The 15,568-nt window shown below is 40.4% G+C and overlaps 1 protein-coding gene and 1 non-coding gene across 2 annotated transcripts; both read left to right on the top strand.

Annotated features, from left to right (window-relative positions):
• The first annotated feature begins 717 nt into the window (after positions 1–717).
• On the top strand, positions 718–1,242 carry LOC118577167 (NADH dehydrogenase [ubiquinone] 1 alpha subcomplex assembly factor 4-like). The gene has a single exon (XM_036177240.1). The coding sequence runs from the start codon at positions 718–720 to the stop codon at positions 1,240–1,242; it is 525 nt and encodes a 174-aa protein (XP_036033133.1).
• A 3,064-nt stretch (positions 1,243–4,306) lies between these two features.
• LOC118578994 lies at positions 4,307–4,430 on the top strand. Its single transcript, XR_004944369.1, has one exon. It is a non-coding gene; the product is annotated as a small nucleolar RNA SNORD22 (small nucleolar RNA).
• The last annotated feature ends 11,138 nt before the right edge of the window (positions 4,431–15,568 follow it).

Genomic DNA, 15,568 nt, shown 5'->3' with positions numbered 1-15,568 from the left:
CCAAACAAGCCGGGCGGTGGTGCGCACGCCTTTAATCCCAGCACTCGGGAGGCAGAGGCAGGCGGATCTCTGTGAGTTCGAGGCCAGCCTGGGCTACAGAGTGAGTTCCAGGAAAGGTGCAAAGCTCCACAGAGAAACCCTGTCTCGAAAAAAAAAAAAAAAATTGAAAAAATGCTTGTGGAAATTTCTCTCTAGGGAGAAAGAGCAGAAACCTTCTGGTAATGACCACATCCTCAAGGGGAAGGAATCATTGAAGAAACCCAAAGCCTGTGTTGTACCCTGGGTTACTCAGCCCAGCTCCTCCCTAGACCTGTGATACCCCACACTCATGCCTGGGGGGAGGGGGGAAGAGAAATGCCAGTCTCTAAGCATTAAAAACACTACTTAAGTATCTTTTGTTCTTAAAACATTCAGGCACACACACTCAACCACACACATATTCACACTTACATATATGGCAAAAGATAAAGGTGTTTTTGTTTTTGTTTTTCCCTCAGAGCACGTTCTGAGAAGACAAAATAATCACCAGTAATGGATTTGGAACTCCTCAAAGAAGAGAACAGTACAGGATAGATGAAATTCCTCAAAGAATAATGGCTCAAAATTTTCTAAAATTAATGACACTAATCACAAATCAAAATCATAGAAAACATCAAGCAGACCCGCGCCGGCGCCTCCCCAATGTGCGCGGTGACCCCCGGGCATCAAGGTATAGAGATGGGGGTTCGCGTGACCCGCGCCTTCAGGAACTTCAACCTGGAGAACCGGTTGGAGCGGGAGCTCAGCAAGATGAAGCCCTCCACGGCCCCCAAGCATCCGTCCACCCGCAGCCTCCTGCGTGAGCAGCTGAGCCAGCATCCAGAAATCAAAGAGGAAGTTTCTAGAAAAGATAATGAGCTGTTGTTGTTACTAAAAGATGTCTATGTCGATTCCAAAGATCCGGTGTCTTCCCTGCTGGTAAAAGATGATGAACCACAGCAAAAACCGAAGGAATTCAGACTTCCCATCGGACATCACTTGGCTAAGAGTGTCATGGACATTCCCAAAGGCAAAATTTCTGTTGTAGAAGCATTGACACTTCTCAATAATCATAAACTTTCTCCAGAAACATGGATTGCTGAGAAAATTGCCCAAGAGTACTATTTAGAACTGAAAGATGTAAACTTCCTCCTGAAATATTTTGTTACTTTTGAAGTCAAGGTCTTCCCTCCTGAAGACAGGAAAGCAATACCATCAAAATGAAGAAAACAGTAAAACAACATCCTCTGTGTACTCCCAAGCTCTGTGTCCTTGTTTTTAGTGTACTTAATTATACAAGTTACTGTGAACTGAATGCCCCTACTTTGAGTGCTCTGTGACCTCTTCAGGATTGTTCATAGAATGTTCTTTTTTTTAAAATTTACGTATGTGTAGTTCCTTGGTATATGTCAGCATGGCTAATCCCATGTATAAATTAATTACAAGTAATTATAATTTTAGACACATGAGCTTTAAATTGGTCCTGTGGCCCAAATCATTTAATATTAAGTCTGACTTTCCAGCCTTGGCTGTTGGTTCTTTGTAGGAGACACTGAAGCAAGAGCTCCTGATTCCTGCAAGAGCGGCATTTGTTAGGGAAGAGATTCTCAGCAATGAGACATGGTGACTATTCCCAAATGAAGAAAGAGAAAACTGAGTACAAAAGCAGAAAAGTATTGATTAGCTCTCTGGAGAATGTTGATGTTTTGAATTGGTTTTAGGTAGAAAGTAACTTTTTAGAAGAATTAGTGGCATCTGTAACAGGTCAGCAGTCTCTCTTTAGACAAATAGAGGTAACTTTTGGAGAGACTTAGAACTATTTGAACAAATAACTTCTAACTTAGAAATAAGATAAATATGTAAGGCACTGTTAAGAGGATCCAAATTCTATGGCCAGATGTTTATACCTGCTTTCGTTCTAGGAGAAAATGTAGCAAGCAAAAATAAAAATACAGTCCGTGAAGGACATGGGAAATTACCAGTTCATTCACTTAAACTCAGGAGCATAACACACCCCAGTAATAGAATCTCAGATGAGGCAATATGGCATGTTATACTTGTGGGTTCCTGGCTGTATTGTTTGGCCTCTGTAATTTAATTGCTATAAAAGTATAATGCACTTTGTATGAGTTCAGGACAGTGGTGACAATAAATGAGAAAGGACCAAGCAAATACAAGTTCTTGTAGTTAAGGTGGATGTCTAAAGAACATGTGACTGAGTTGTTTGTAGTTTATGGTACAAGGAGCCAGAACTTAGATTTTCAAAATCCTACTAGTATTTTGTTCTATTAGGCCAGAAAGAAACACATTTCAAAAGGACAGAATGGAGTTGGGGGAATTGGGACTGTCCATATGCTTTCAAGGGAAGACAGATCTGTTTCCCTCGAAATCCCCTGGAAATGATGTGGAAGATAAGAGGAGGAAGTGAATGGGAAGTTTGTAAGCTTTTTTCCAATCTAGTACTAGTGAATAAACTATACCTAGTTATTTGTTGTTCAATACAGAAGTTTAAGAGAAGACACTAATTCTAATCAGTGCAAAATTATATTTGAAAACTCAATCAGTTAAAACCATCCTCTTTTCATTCAGAATGAATACTTGAATCACTAGTACTGCTACTTTTGACTCATTTTGCTGTGGTTAGGCAGATGCAATATGGTTTCTATTATATGGAATCACAATAAAATACTTCCATTTAAAAAAAAAAAGAAAAGAAAACATCTAGCAAAACAAATACAAACACCCACAAGGTATATACACACATCTAGTTATCATCTGAAAACTGAAGGGAAAAAGGAAGTGAAATAAACAGCCAGGCAGGTGGCAGCATTAGTGAGAGAGACAGTATAAAACCATGTGAGATGTCACCATGCACCTAGCCGAGGAATTCAACAGCCTGGCAATATCGAGTGTTGGTGAAGATGTGAAAAAACCCAGATGACAGTGTTTGGTGATACAAAATGGAATGGTACACTGGAAAACTGTTTTCTGGTTGTATATGAAGATGAATAGGCTCTTACCAGACGACTGAGCAATCCTAAATCTAGATGTTTATCCTAGAGAAATGGAAATGCATTTGGACAAATGTTTGTTGTGACCCTACTCCAATTCCAAAACTTGCAAGCAACTCAAGCATCCTTCAGTGGGTAAACAAGTAAACACAATGCATTTCTCCCATGAAGGGGGATGGCTCAACCATAAGAATAAACTATTGATGTGCATAGTAGAGACACATCTCCAAGTGTGCTAAGAGACCATCTCAAAAGTCCAGATGTTATTTGATGCCATTTATATGGTATTCTGTACAAGGCAAGGCTACAGAAAGGTGGTTAGAGATGATCAGGTGTCCAAATGGCAACATCAAGAATTTTGGATCGTAGAACAGTTTGTATCCAAAATGTGGTTTTTACACAAAGATATATGTATGTAAACTTACACAAGTATATCTTCAAACGATCAGTTTTATACCACATTTATTTTTTTTAAAGCCTTAAAACAAAAGAGGAAATAGAGACAGAGATCGATTTTATAACCAGGAAACATGTACTCTAGCTAATGAGCTTGCTCTTCGGTGACCTTTGAATTAATTACTTCAAGGCCTGACTTTTTAATTATGTGGGACTACCATGATTCTTAGCAAGGTTCTGTTTACATGGCAGCATAGTCGCCTTTGCCTAGCTACCTGGTGTCATGCAGTTTGCACTGGGTTTGTGGTTTGCTTGGCAGAAGGATGGTATTCCAGTGGTTAGGGGATTAACAGCCACGTGAAGAATGGATATAACATGCAGCTAAAATGTTTTGGTTCATTCTGATTTCCCTGCAGAATCCTGTTGAGTTGTTAATTTATGTTTTAGTCTTTTGATATTTTTTTTTCTCTTCCCTCCAAGCTAAAAAAGGTATACAGCCTTTTGTTAGCCTTGGCTTCAGGTGACATTGGAGGAGGGGCACTCGAGTCAGCTATTCTTCCTGGCTTTCCTTTATGTAAAGTCTGGACTAACAGAAGGTGTGATGTTCAGGATTAAGGATGATGGGGCGTCATTAGAAATCCTCTAGGGATAGCTCCATAACCCAGAAGCAGAGAGGATGAAACTTTCCAGGTTCTAACAACTGATCAGTGCTCTGAGAAAAGGGAGAAAGGGAAGCAAACTGTGCCCAAAGAGACACAGTTTTGGCCTTAAGCTCCCAGCTGTGGCTGAACAACCAGACATTAAAGAACCCTTATGATTGGAACAACAATGCAAAGATGGCCAGGGCTCACCAACCCATCTGCTTAGAAAGAATCTTCTGTTCCCCATGAAGAAACATTCACACATCTTACTTCCTGTCCTAGCGCCAGAGCCTGAAAAGGTGAACCCACCGGGGCTGGCTGGGAAGAAGAGGAAAATTGTTCCAGAAGGAACTGTCTGAGGCATTGAGATTCTGTATACAGACAGGGAAGAATTGTCAGTTGATAAAAAGCATAAGGTGGCTTGTCTCTAATTTAAAAAAAAAAAAAAAAATCTTCTGGAACCATCGCCCAACCTACCACAGACAAGACCAATGAGGAGTGGAGTGAGATATTCTGCCAGTCCCGGAGGGTAAGGGCTTACAATTAGATTCTCACTTATAGACAGCAAAAGTACTATAAAATTTATTGAATATACCTTATCAGGGCCCTATCACTGTGCCTTCAGGACTCATCAGTTTCCAACTGCTAAAACCCCCCAGAGGATGCCTGAGGGAGGCCAGGCTACTGGGTTGGCTCCACCTACAGAAGAGCTATCCAAGAACGTCCTGCCATTGTCTTCCTTTGATTCTATCTCACTTCAATGGTGACTCCTACATTGATGTCATTTTCTGTGTTAGTTTCTCATTGCTGTGACAACCCCTAAAATAACAACTTAAAGGAAAAAATATTTCTCTTGGCTCAGGGTTTCAAAGACATCAGCCCCTGGTGGGCAGGATCCATTGCTGTAAGCCTGAGCCAGCTTGAGTATCATGGCAGGGAGCAGATGATGAGGTAGAGCTGCTCATTCATGGTGAACAGGAAAACAAAAAGGACAAGTGGTGAGGGACAAGATAGAATTTTTCAAGGCATTCCCCCATACACACACTCACATGCAGGGACCTGCTAGCCCCCCTTTACCCTCTACCACATTTCATTAATGCCATCATTTTATGAATCCATCAACAGATTGATTCATTGATAAGATTAGAGCCCTCAAGATTCAGTCAATTGTCAAAAGTACATCAGCTGTCAGTCAAGTTCCCCAAATACAGCCTTTACTGGAACTCTCAGATCAATCAATATATAAACTGCTATGTAAACTGCTTAGACCTAAATGACTGACCCATGGTCTGCTTTAGAGCAGGCCAAAGTGAGCATCCCCAAGGTCTTGGCTAAAAATTATTATCTACTTCATGTTCATATTTTTAAATAATTGTACTGGTTGTTATTGGAGAGAGCATAATTCTCCCATGATTCTACTTTTCATGGGGGAAAGGATACCTCATCACTTTCGGATTTGTATTGTCCACTTACTTCTCCATGGGAAGAGTTAATTATCAGATTGGTAAGTTCAGAAAAGGAGTTGAGAACATTTTGCTCAGCTCAGTCTATCTGGGCTCATATTCACTTTACACACTGTCAGCCTCCAGCCCTGTGACAGGACCAAGGAGAGGTATATCTGTTACTGTGCAAGTAGATTGTCTCACTCAGAGGTTCACAGTTACTCCTAACTCAATTTCATCAGCAATCTAAGGAAGTCTCCAATTCTCTAATCAACTTCATCAGTAGTAAACCTAATATTGATCTCTGTTTCTCACAGTTGATTTCTTAACTGATACCAAATTTTGAAGAACATGAAGGGAAAATTGGTCATTGTTGTTTGAATGTTGCTCAAGTATTCTCAAAATCAAGCCCATGTTGACTGGCTATTCACATCAGCGTGGGTTCTCACTTACCACAATGTGTTCTTTGAGTTCTTCAGCAACCTCTCTCCACCATTGTGGTTTTGGGGAGAAGATTCTGTTATTATTTTTTCTTTTGTATCTGATGCATCTTCTTTTCTGTCCACTTTAAACAATTTCTTATCACTGGTTCTGAACATTTAGAATACTATGGGTCTTAGATATTTTTCATATTTTATATGCTTGGAGTTTGCTGGCTGTTTGGATCTACAGGCTTACAATTTTCAAGTCTGAAAGCTTTTCAGCCATGCTTTATTCAGATACCTTCTGTTTTTAACCATCTCCTGGTGCTCTACTCACACATACATTTGGCTGTTTGGTACTGTCCCATAGTGCCCAATGAAGTACAAGATTTTCCAGTCTGATTTATAGACACAGTGAACTGTTCCCACTCTTACTCTGAACTTTATTAAGTTGTTTCTTCAAATGCATGTGCTGAAGACTCAAGGAATCCTTTCTGTGCCTCTAGTATCCACCCACAACACTAATTCATTGGGTTTTGGCTTAAGTACTCCAGACACTCTGATCCCCCTTGCTTCAACTGAAGGATGCTTGTGGGCTCCGTTTGAGTTACACTGCCTGTGCTATGACCTACTGAGGATAGTTGGCTGGGGGCAATTACACAATCACCTTGTTTATTTCCTATCTGTTGTCAAAACTAGGATGAAATAACTTTGTTTTCAGGAAAACAAAAGAGGAGTGAATTCATCATTAACAGAGCTTTGGTAACAAAAATATTAAAAGTTCTTCTGGCAGGAGAAAAATTATTCCAAATGGAAACTTAGATCTACACTAAAAAAAAAAAAAAAAAAAAAAAAAAAAAAGATGTGCAACCAAAAATGGCAAACATGGAGAAAAATGGTGCTGGAGAGACGGATCAGTGGTCAAGAGCACTTAGGCTTAAGTGCTCTTGCAAAGGACCCAGGCTTTGTCCCCAGCACCCACATGGTGGCTCACAATGGTCTATCTGTAACTCCAGTTCCAGGAGATCAGATGCCATCTCTAGCCTCCATGGACACTGAATACCTGTGGTACACATACATATATGCAGGTAACCAAAATAGCTTTTGAAAATATATAGAGAAAAATATCAAATCCTTTTATTTTATGAAATACAGTCTATGAATTTTCTACTGAAATGAAATTGTACCCTTATTGCTATCTTATTTAGGTTCTTTATTGCTGTAGTAAAACACCATGACCAACAAAATCAATTTGGGGAGGAAAGGGTTTATTTTAGCTTATGGCTTTTAGTCCATCATCCAGGGAAGTCAGGACAGGAACCTGGAGGCAGGAGCAGAGTTTGTGGAGAAGTGATGCTTACTGGCTTGCTCCCCATGCCTCACTCAGTCCACTTTCTCACAGCATCCAGGACCATCAACATCCCAGGGGTAGTACCAGCTTCAGTGAGCTGAGCCCTCCCACATCAATTATTAGTCAAGAAAATGTACCACAGGCTTGCCTACATACCAATCTGGTGGGTGTTTTCTCAGCTGAGGACACTTCTTCCCTAATGACTCTAGCTTCTGTCAAGTTTACCAATAACTAGTCATCACAATTACATATCAAACTTACCTAAGTATAATTGGACCTGTTTGTATATTTGTTATTTTATTCCAGTGACCCATTTGCCTGTATTTTCATGATAGTATCTTTCCAGTTTTATTTCAGCTACCATGTAACTAAATTTTTATATGTAGATCTTACCATATTATTAATCTTTTAAATTTATTTCATGAGCATATTTCAACATAATGAAGTCTATGGACAAGATTATATACTAAATGGGGGAAACTCATAGCATTTCCACTAAAATAAGACACAAAGGTGTCCGTTTTCTCCACTCTCATCCCAGACCACACCTGAAGTCTTAGCTAAAGCAGTAAGACAAGAGGAGGTGGTCAAAGGCAAGATGTCAAATGGTCTATTCACTGATGATACCACTCTATAGATAAGAGAGCCAAAAGTCTACCAGGAAAATATTAAATATGATAAACACTTTTAGCAAAGTGACAAGATATAATATTAACATGAAGAAATCATTATGTGTTTACTAACATACCCAATACATGGTATGCCTATAATAGAATTTCTAGTAATAGAAATTATAATAATATATACTACAATAAACATTCAAGGGAAGAAGTCAAGGAAACAAAAACATTAAAATTTCCTTTAAGAAATAAAGAAACTTTGTAATAACCTACCAAGGAAGTGAAGAACTTTACGAAGAAACATTTAAGAAGAAAATTGAAGATACTATAAGATGGAAGGACTTGCCATTCTTAGAATAATTAATGTTATAAAATCCCATCCCCAAATCAATCTATAATGTAATTCCCATCAAAATTTCAACACCATTCTTCCAAATAATAAAAAGATTAAAATTCATGTGGAAGCACACAAAAAATTAAAAACCAGATATTCAAAGCAGTCTTGAGCAAAAATAATAATATTCCTGATTCCAAATTATACTATAGAGATATAGTTACAAAAACAGCACAGTATGGCATAAATACAAACACGTAGATCATAAAATATAGTAAGAAGATCCAGAGATAAGCCTACACAGTACAGTTGCCTAATTTTTTTTCAGGCATGACCTCACTATGTATTCGTGGCTGAACCAGCAATGCAGACCAGGCTGGTTTCATACCTGCCTATGCTCTATGAGTGTTAGGATTAAAGGCATGAACCGCCATACCCAGCTCAGCCACCTGATTCTGACAAAGAATTGAAGAAAAGAAAGCCTTTTCAATAAATGGTGCTAGGAAAACTGGATCCCCACACTTGGAAGACAAAGATATAAGGTAGTTATCTCTCTCTGTCCACCAAAGTAAACTCTAAATTTCTCAGATACTTTAATGTAAGACCTAAAACTCAATAGTAATTAGAGAGAGAAAAAAATGGGGAAAGACTTTGAGAAAGAGGCAAGGACATTCTGAAGAGGACCTCAATAGCTCAGGAAATAAAGACAATTAACAAATAGGCCTTGTAAAATTACAAAGCTTTTACAGAGCAAAGCAAACAGTAAAGAAACCACCCACAGAATGTGAGAAAAATCTTTGGTAGCTATACATCTGACTGATAATAAATATAGAGAATAAACAAAGAACCCAAAAAAGCTAAACAAGAACTCAAATAACCTAATCTGTAAATGGATTAAATGGATTAATGAAATGAACAGACAATTCTCAAAAGGATGAAATGGCCACTAAGCCTGGAAAAAAAAAAAAACACATTTAACTTCATCAGTCATTAGAGAGATGAAATTAAAACCACTGTAGCAAGCTTTTTGGGGGGGCCACCAACCACCTCCCAAATCATGACACGGAGATGTACTGTTAATTATGAGTGCTTGACCTTAGCTTAAACTCTTTTCTTGCTACCTCTTAGAACATAATTTAACCTGTTTCTCTTCATCTACATTTTGCCTCAGGGCTTTTTACCTTTCATTCTGCATGTCCTACTCTGTTTCTGGCTGGCTGGTTCTGGACATCTCCCTGTCTTTCTCCCTCATTCTCTTCTCTCTCTTCTCCTTATTCTCTCTTCAGTCAGCCCTGCCTATCCTTCTACTGCCTAGCTATTGGCCATTCAGCTATTAATTAGACCAATCAGGTACCTTAGGCAGGCAAGGCATCACATCTTTACATCATTAAACAAATGCAGCATAAACAAATGTAACACATCTTTACATAATTGAAGTAATATTCCACAACAAACCCCAATTAACAAATCTCTTCCAGTCAGAATTACAGTTACTAAGAAAGCAATACTAACTAGGATATGCACTAAAAAAATGTATCCCTAAATGCTGTAAATAGTGCCTCCTTATTCACTGGTGGTGGAAGTGTAAACTAGTTCAGCCACTATGGAAGTCAGTGCAGAGGCTTCTCTTTCATACCATCCAGCTACATCACTCCTAGGTATTTACCCAAAGGAGTCCAATGTTGTGGGATATTTGATCACACTGTGAAACTTCAAGACCGTATTAGTTAAGTTAACCTTGGATCAGGGGGGCAGAGTCAGCTATTAGCCATAGAGAGTATGGAAGACCCAGGAATACAGATAGAGAGATGCACGGGAAGGAAATCTCTAGATTTTCAGTCTTTTTTTGATTTGGGATGAGTGGAAAGATGCTTCTCTTGCTGGGTCTCCTGCTGAAAAGGAAAGTCAGCTTCTCGGCTACTCTGACCTAGCAGGTTTTCAACTCAACATCTGACTCCTGAGTCTATATTGGTAACAAGAATGAGAGACTTCATTAAAAACTACATTTGGCAGCTACACAGCACAGACAGCAGTTAAAGTATCAGTAGACTAAGGTGCAGTCATGAAGCCAACAGATAGATAAACAATAGTCCAGCCCTACATATTGTAGAGACACCTGCATATTGATGTGTATTGCAACACATTTCACATTTCACAAAGGATTGGATAAAGGAAATGGGCTATACAATGGATTTTTTTCAGCCACCCAGAAGAAAGAAGCTGCATAATTTGCAAGGGAATGGATACATCCATAGATTATCACATTAAACAATTCTCCATTCTCAGAGAGTCAAATGTATGCTTTCTCTTCTCTCATGGTTCCTAGAGTTTAGGATTTAAATTTTATTTTACTTATGTGAATGTATGATGCATGTATGTGGGTACCCATGGAGCCCAGGAGAGGATGTCAAATCCCTTACTGGTGGTTGTAAAGCATTTAGTATACTGGAACCAAATTCAGGTCCTCTGGAAGAACAGCAAGTGCTTTTAACTATTGAGCTGTCTCTGTCTCTACAGTGCCATTTGGATTTTATGGAGATATATAAAACCATGCATGTCTATATGGCATCAAGCGGGTGTTGATGGGAACATAGGGGGGAAGAGAAGGGGAAGAGAAGAAAGGGGGGAGATAAAGGAGGGAGTGTACTTAACATACAACATGAGCTCGTGTGGTAGAAATTGTCCTCTCTACAACGATACCATGTACAATGAACGTACACAATGAAAATTTTAGTACCTTTAAATTTTTTATTAAAAATATATTTGATGGGACTAAAACCACATAATCAATATCAAGAAATGTCATAAAATTAAACAATTGCTTTATTATTAATGAAAAAATAAAATAGAACATACACATGAAACAAAAATCACAATTCCCTTGTGTTTAGTCTGCATTTTACACTTAAAAGTCAATGTGTCCACTACCTTGTACAAAAACATAAATTCCTGCTGGGATTCTGACTAAAATTGGAATGAGACCAGAGTAGTGTAAGGTCTCTGTGTTAACCAGCAGCGCGTTTCCATGACACAGCTTGCTGGTGAAAGAGATGGGGACACGGGAGGTGCTGGGAATGGAGCTGAGGCCCTGGCAGCTCCTGACATCACTCAGCAAGTGCTGGGTGTTGCTCTGCACGTCAGCCAAGAAGAAGGGAGGGAAGAATGTATGCACAGAACAATAAATCTGATGTGCCTGGCTTGGGAATCTCTCCTGAAAAAAATAGCTTCTTTCTGGGGGATGACTTTAATTCCAAAAGGTCATCAAAGGGAGAACTGGGAGAAGGGTAGCTGAGGTAGTGTGTATATACAGACAGGGGAGGGAAGCCCTTGTCCAGGCACTAGCCCCTCGCTTGTGTGTGCTCCTTGGCAGTCTCAACATAAAAGTAAAAGAATGACATCATGCTTTTCAAATGACATAAAAATACAGAAGCGTTAAATAAATCTTCAAGTAACAGGTGAAACATTACAGAGTTTAAGGAATAATATTCTCTTCATGGGGGTGGGTGGGTGGGGGAGAAGCTTCCTCAGTGGGGTCCTTTGCAATAAACCCATGTGGCAGGTGACCAGCCATCTTCCTGTAAGCAACTTGGAGCTCACTGTGGGGGTGAGGGCTGGGTGGAAGGCGGAGCTGCTGGGCTCCGATCTGCCCAACGCCGCCGCCATCACAATACTCTTCATCTCGTTCAGGCAGGGACCCGCTGAAAGGAAGCCTTCCTTATTCTTAGACTTTCTGCAGGGTCGTGGTTCTCTGTGCTACCATGGTTGTACTTCCCCGTTGCAGGGCTAAACTCGGAAGTCTGGGAGATAAAAGCTCGTGGCACTCAAATACAAATGTGCTCATATTTTGCCCAAACCCTTTCATATACGAATTTCAGAGCAGTGTGAAAACTATATGTCAAGTTCCTACATCCTGGTCTCTCTCATGTGAGACAAGAGAGGAGCAGGGAGTTCTGAGGGCTTTTGAGCAGACCTTGGAGCACCACACTGACTGCATCAGATAGTCACTCTAGCTCAGGACTATGCCTGCCTGGGAGGGAGTTTATTAACCACACATGCGACAGACTTAGCAATGATTTCTTAAACTAAATCCTCAGCTCTGCAGTATCTACCAGGCAGGTTCAAAGGAAGGATGAAAGAAATCTCTGCTCAGAGGGGAAAACACATCGACATGATGTAGGCAAAAGCATGGAGTCCTTGCACATAGTCTGATTTCATCATCAATGTTGTGTTCCCTGGGCCTGATTATTTAAAAAAAAAAAAAAAAAAAAAAAAAGCAGCTAAGCTAAACATTCCCACAGTATACAAATGGCAGTGTGGATTACCAGCATCACGTAGTTCCCCAGGACAGAGAGCGCTGTTAATGGGCAAAATGGAGTGGGAACAAGTGCTAGCCGAGGGACTGACCTGGATCTCCAAACTCCTGAGAATGAATATCTAAATGACAATTGACCTCACAGATTGCTTTCTCACTCTGTTCTGAGGAACATGAGAGAAAAACAGATATCCCAAGCAGTCCTTATCGTTATCCAATAAGGACCAGTTCAGTCATCCCATAAATGGTTTCAGCCCATGGCAGCCTTTATAACCCAAGGACCCAGGCTTAGAAAGGTGAAGAACTTAAGTAGCCCTTGTCCTGTTACAACATCGAGTTCTGGAGGATGTCTTCCCTTGCCTCGACCTCCCGTCTGTGTCCTAAGACCTTTTCCATGTCAGAAGCTAATATGTGCTCTCCTTTCTCTTTTGAGCTGAAGAACACAGGCAAAAACTCCTCTGGTTCTGTCATGGTGACAGAAAGATTGGCAGTGACCATGAGCAGGTTACTCCCAGGCCCTCAGGCAATCACAAATGAAAAGAATCTGTCACGCTCAAATTCTCCTGGGATGGTTGCTTTGGGATACTCCCTTGGGAAACACTGACTAGACACAACACACTTTTGTGCTAACCATCACCCATCACTCTTGGGGAAAGAGCAAGACTGAGGATAGTTCTGGGATGCTGTAATTATCAGCAGGGTTCCCATAGCATCAAGGAAATCAGACGAGAATCCAACCCCTGCAACCTGCCCCTGTCTCCTGCCTTCCTACTCTTAGGTTTTCATTCTGCCCTTCTCGGGGACAAAATATGGACTGTCTCCCACAGACCTCCACTCTAGCAGACCAGATGTGTCTCTGCATCACCGGGTGCAGTCTCTGGCATCACTGGCCATTTATCTGTTCTCTGACCTTGTCTGAGGATCTTTACTGTTTAGCAGAGATTGGGAATCCACTGCCCACATTCCCAAGCTAGCCCACTACCTATTTTTGTAAATGAAGCATTAATGAGTCACAGCTCTACCCATGCACTTATATTACCACCTAAAACTGCTTCTATAATACAACAAAAACATTGAGTAATTGTTACAGACCGAGCTGCAGTGAAAGCCTAATATCCATGCTATCCAGGCTCTCACAGAACGTTTGATAACTGGCAATACAGAACAAAAGGAATCCTGTGCTTTTCTGGTTTTAAGACTTGTTTTTATTTATGTATATGGGTGATTTGCCTGCATGGATGTCTGTGCACCACATGCACGCAGCGTCTGCAGAAGCAAAAAGAAGGCATCGGATTCCCTGGGAATGGAGGTACAAGCAGTTGTTAAACCGCCACCACGTGTGTGCTGGGAATCAAACCTGGGTCCTCTGCAACAGCAGGCCACAGAGCCATCTTTCTAGCCCTCAATTCTGTATTTTTCATAGTACCCAACATGCAACTGTATGTGTAAATGAAATGTATTAATTCCTACCCTTTTTAGAAAATAGAAATTTTATATGTTGATGGGTAACTTGTCTTTGCTAAAAAGAATCTAATAGGATAGTTTCTGTTTCTGATTTATTGGCTCCCTGTGTGGCTATGGGCTTAAAGCAAGGTTGATAAATACAGAAGCAAAATATTTTGGGATATCCTTACATGAATTTTCACAAGATAGAATCATAAAACTAAAATTTGGTGGCATTATCTTGTTTTGACATGTACCATTCTTCCTTGGATAAAACTATCAAGTGGAAGAGAGCTGACAGAAAAATAATATTAATTTCACTTTTAGTTAGGACAAAATGAAGTAATCTCAAAGATTTGAAAGAGAATTGGGCCTGGCTAGAAGGCAGGAGTTGCAGATACATGACAATCTTTCCCACGTAAATAATCTGAGCTTTAAGGGATGTACTGAGGAATTGTATACAGACAAGTGGCCATCTTGGCTGCCTGATTAGAAACAATCTGTAGAACTATATACTCTCAGCTAGCTGACAGCTGATGGCTTCTACATTTTCTTGAATTTGCTGGACTTTTCCCCCTTTATTAGGAGGAAAGTTTGCTCAGTTAACAAACATCTCACATACCAGCAGAGCACCCCAGGCATGCTGAATAAAATATCTGCTCCTTAGAAGTGAGACTCCACTGGGCACTGCAGAGGGTCTCAGGAGTGGATCCCACACAGGAAGCCTCAGCTAGCATTGGGTATGTGGAAAGTATGAAACTTACTTACAAGCGGCATAATTTACTTAACTAAAAAAAAAATAAAAAAATAAAAACTGTTAAATGTTATTAGGTGGAGCTCTGGGAACCCCAAAGTAGATGGGAGGAAGGATTGTAGGAGTCAGAGGGGTCAAGAACACCACAAGAATACAGCTCACAGAATCAATTGAGCAGGGCTCATAGGTTCTCGCAGAGACAGGAGCAACAACACTGGAGCCTGCATGGGTCTGAGCTAGGTCCTCTGCATATGTGTTACAGCTGTGTGGCTCAGTGTTCATGTGGGACTCCTAACAGGGAGATGGGGGCTGTCTCAGACTCTTCTGTGACTCTTTTTCTCCTACTGGTTGCCTTGTCCAGCCTTGATATGAGGGATGTGCCTAGTCTTATTGTAACTTATGCCCTGTTTGGTTGATATCTCTGGGAGGCCTGCTCTTTTCTAAAGGGAAATGGAGGAGGAGTGGATCCGGGAGAGAGGGGAGGTAGGGGGAGGAACTAGGAAGAGAGGAGGGTGCTTTGGAATAATCTTTTTGTACACTGTGAAAGTATGTTGCTCTCATTGGTTTAATAAGGAACTAACTGGCCAATTGTAGTTGGAGACCTTCTCTCCAGCCCCTACCCAGCCCTGTTAGTCCAACAACCCACTTGTAAAATAAACACACAGACATTCATATTATTTAAACTGCTTGGCCATTAGATCAGGCCTACCATTGTCTAGCTCTTACTCTTATATTTAGCCCATTTCTATAAATCTATACTTTGCCACGTGGCTCGTGGCTTACCAGTACCTTATGTCTTTCTTGTCATGGCAGCAGCTGGCAGT

This window comes from Onychomys torridus, chromosome 2, assembly GCF_903995425.1.
Source record: "Onychomys torridus chromosome 2, mOncTor1.1, whole genome shotgun sequence".
Lineage (NCBI taxonomy): Eukaryota > Metazoa > Chordata > Mammalia > Rodentia > Cricetidae > Onychomys > Onychomys torridus.
This window is presented reverse-complemented; position numbering and strand designations above follow the sequence as displayed.

What these genes read in the sequence shown, in the direction of transcription:
- LOC118577167 (XM_036177240.1), top strand. Translation starts at nt 718, where the DNA reads ATGGGGGTTCGCGTGACCCGCGCCTTCAGGAACTTCAACCTGGAGAAC.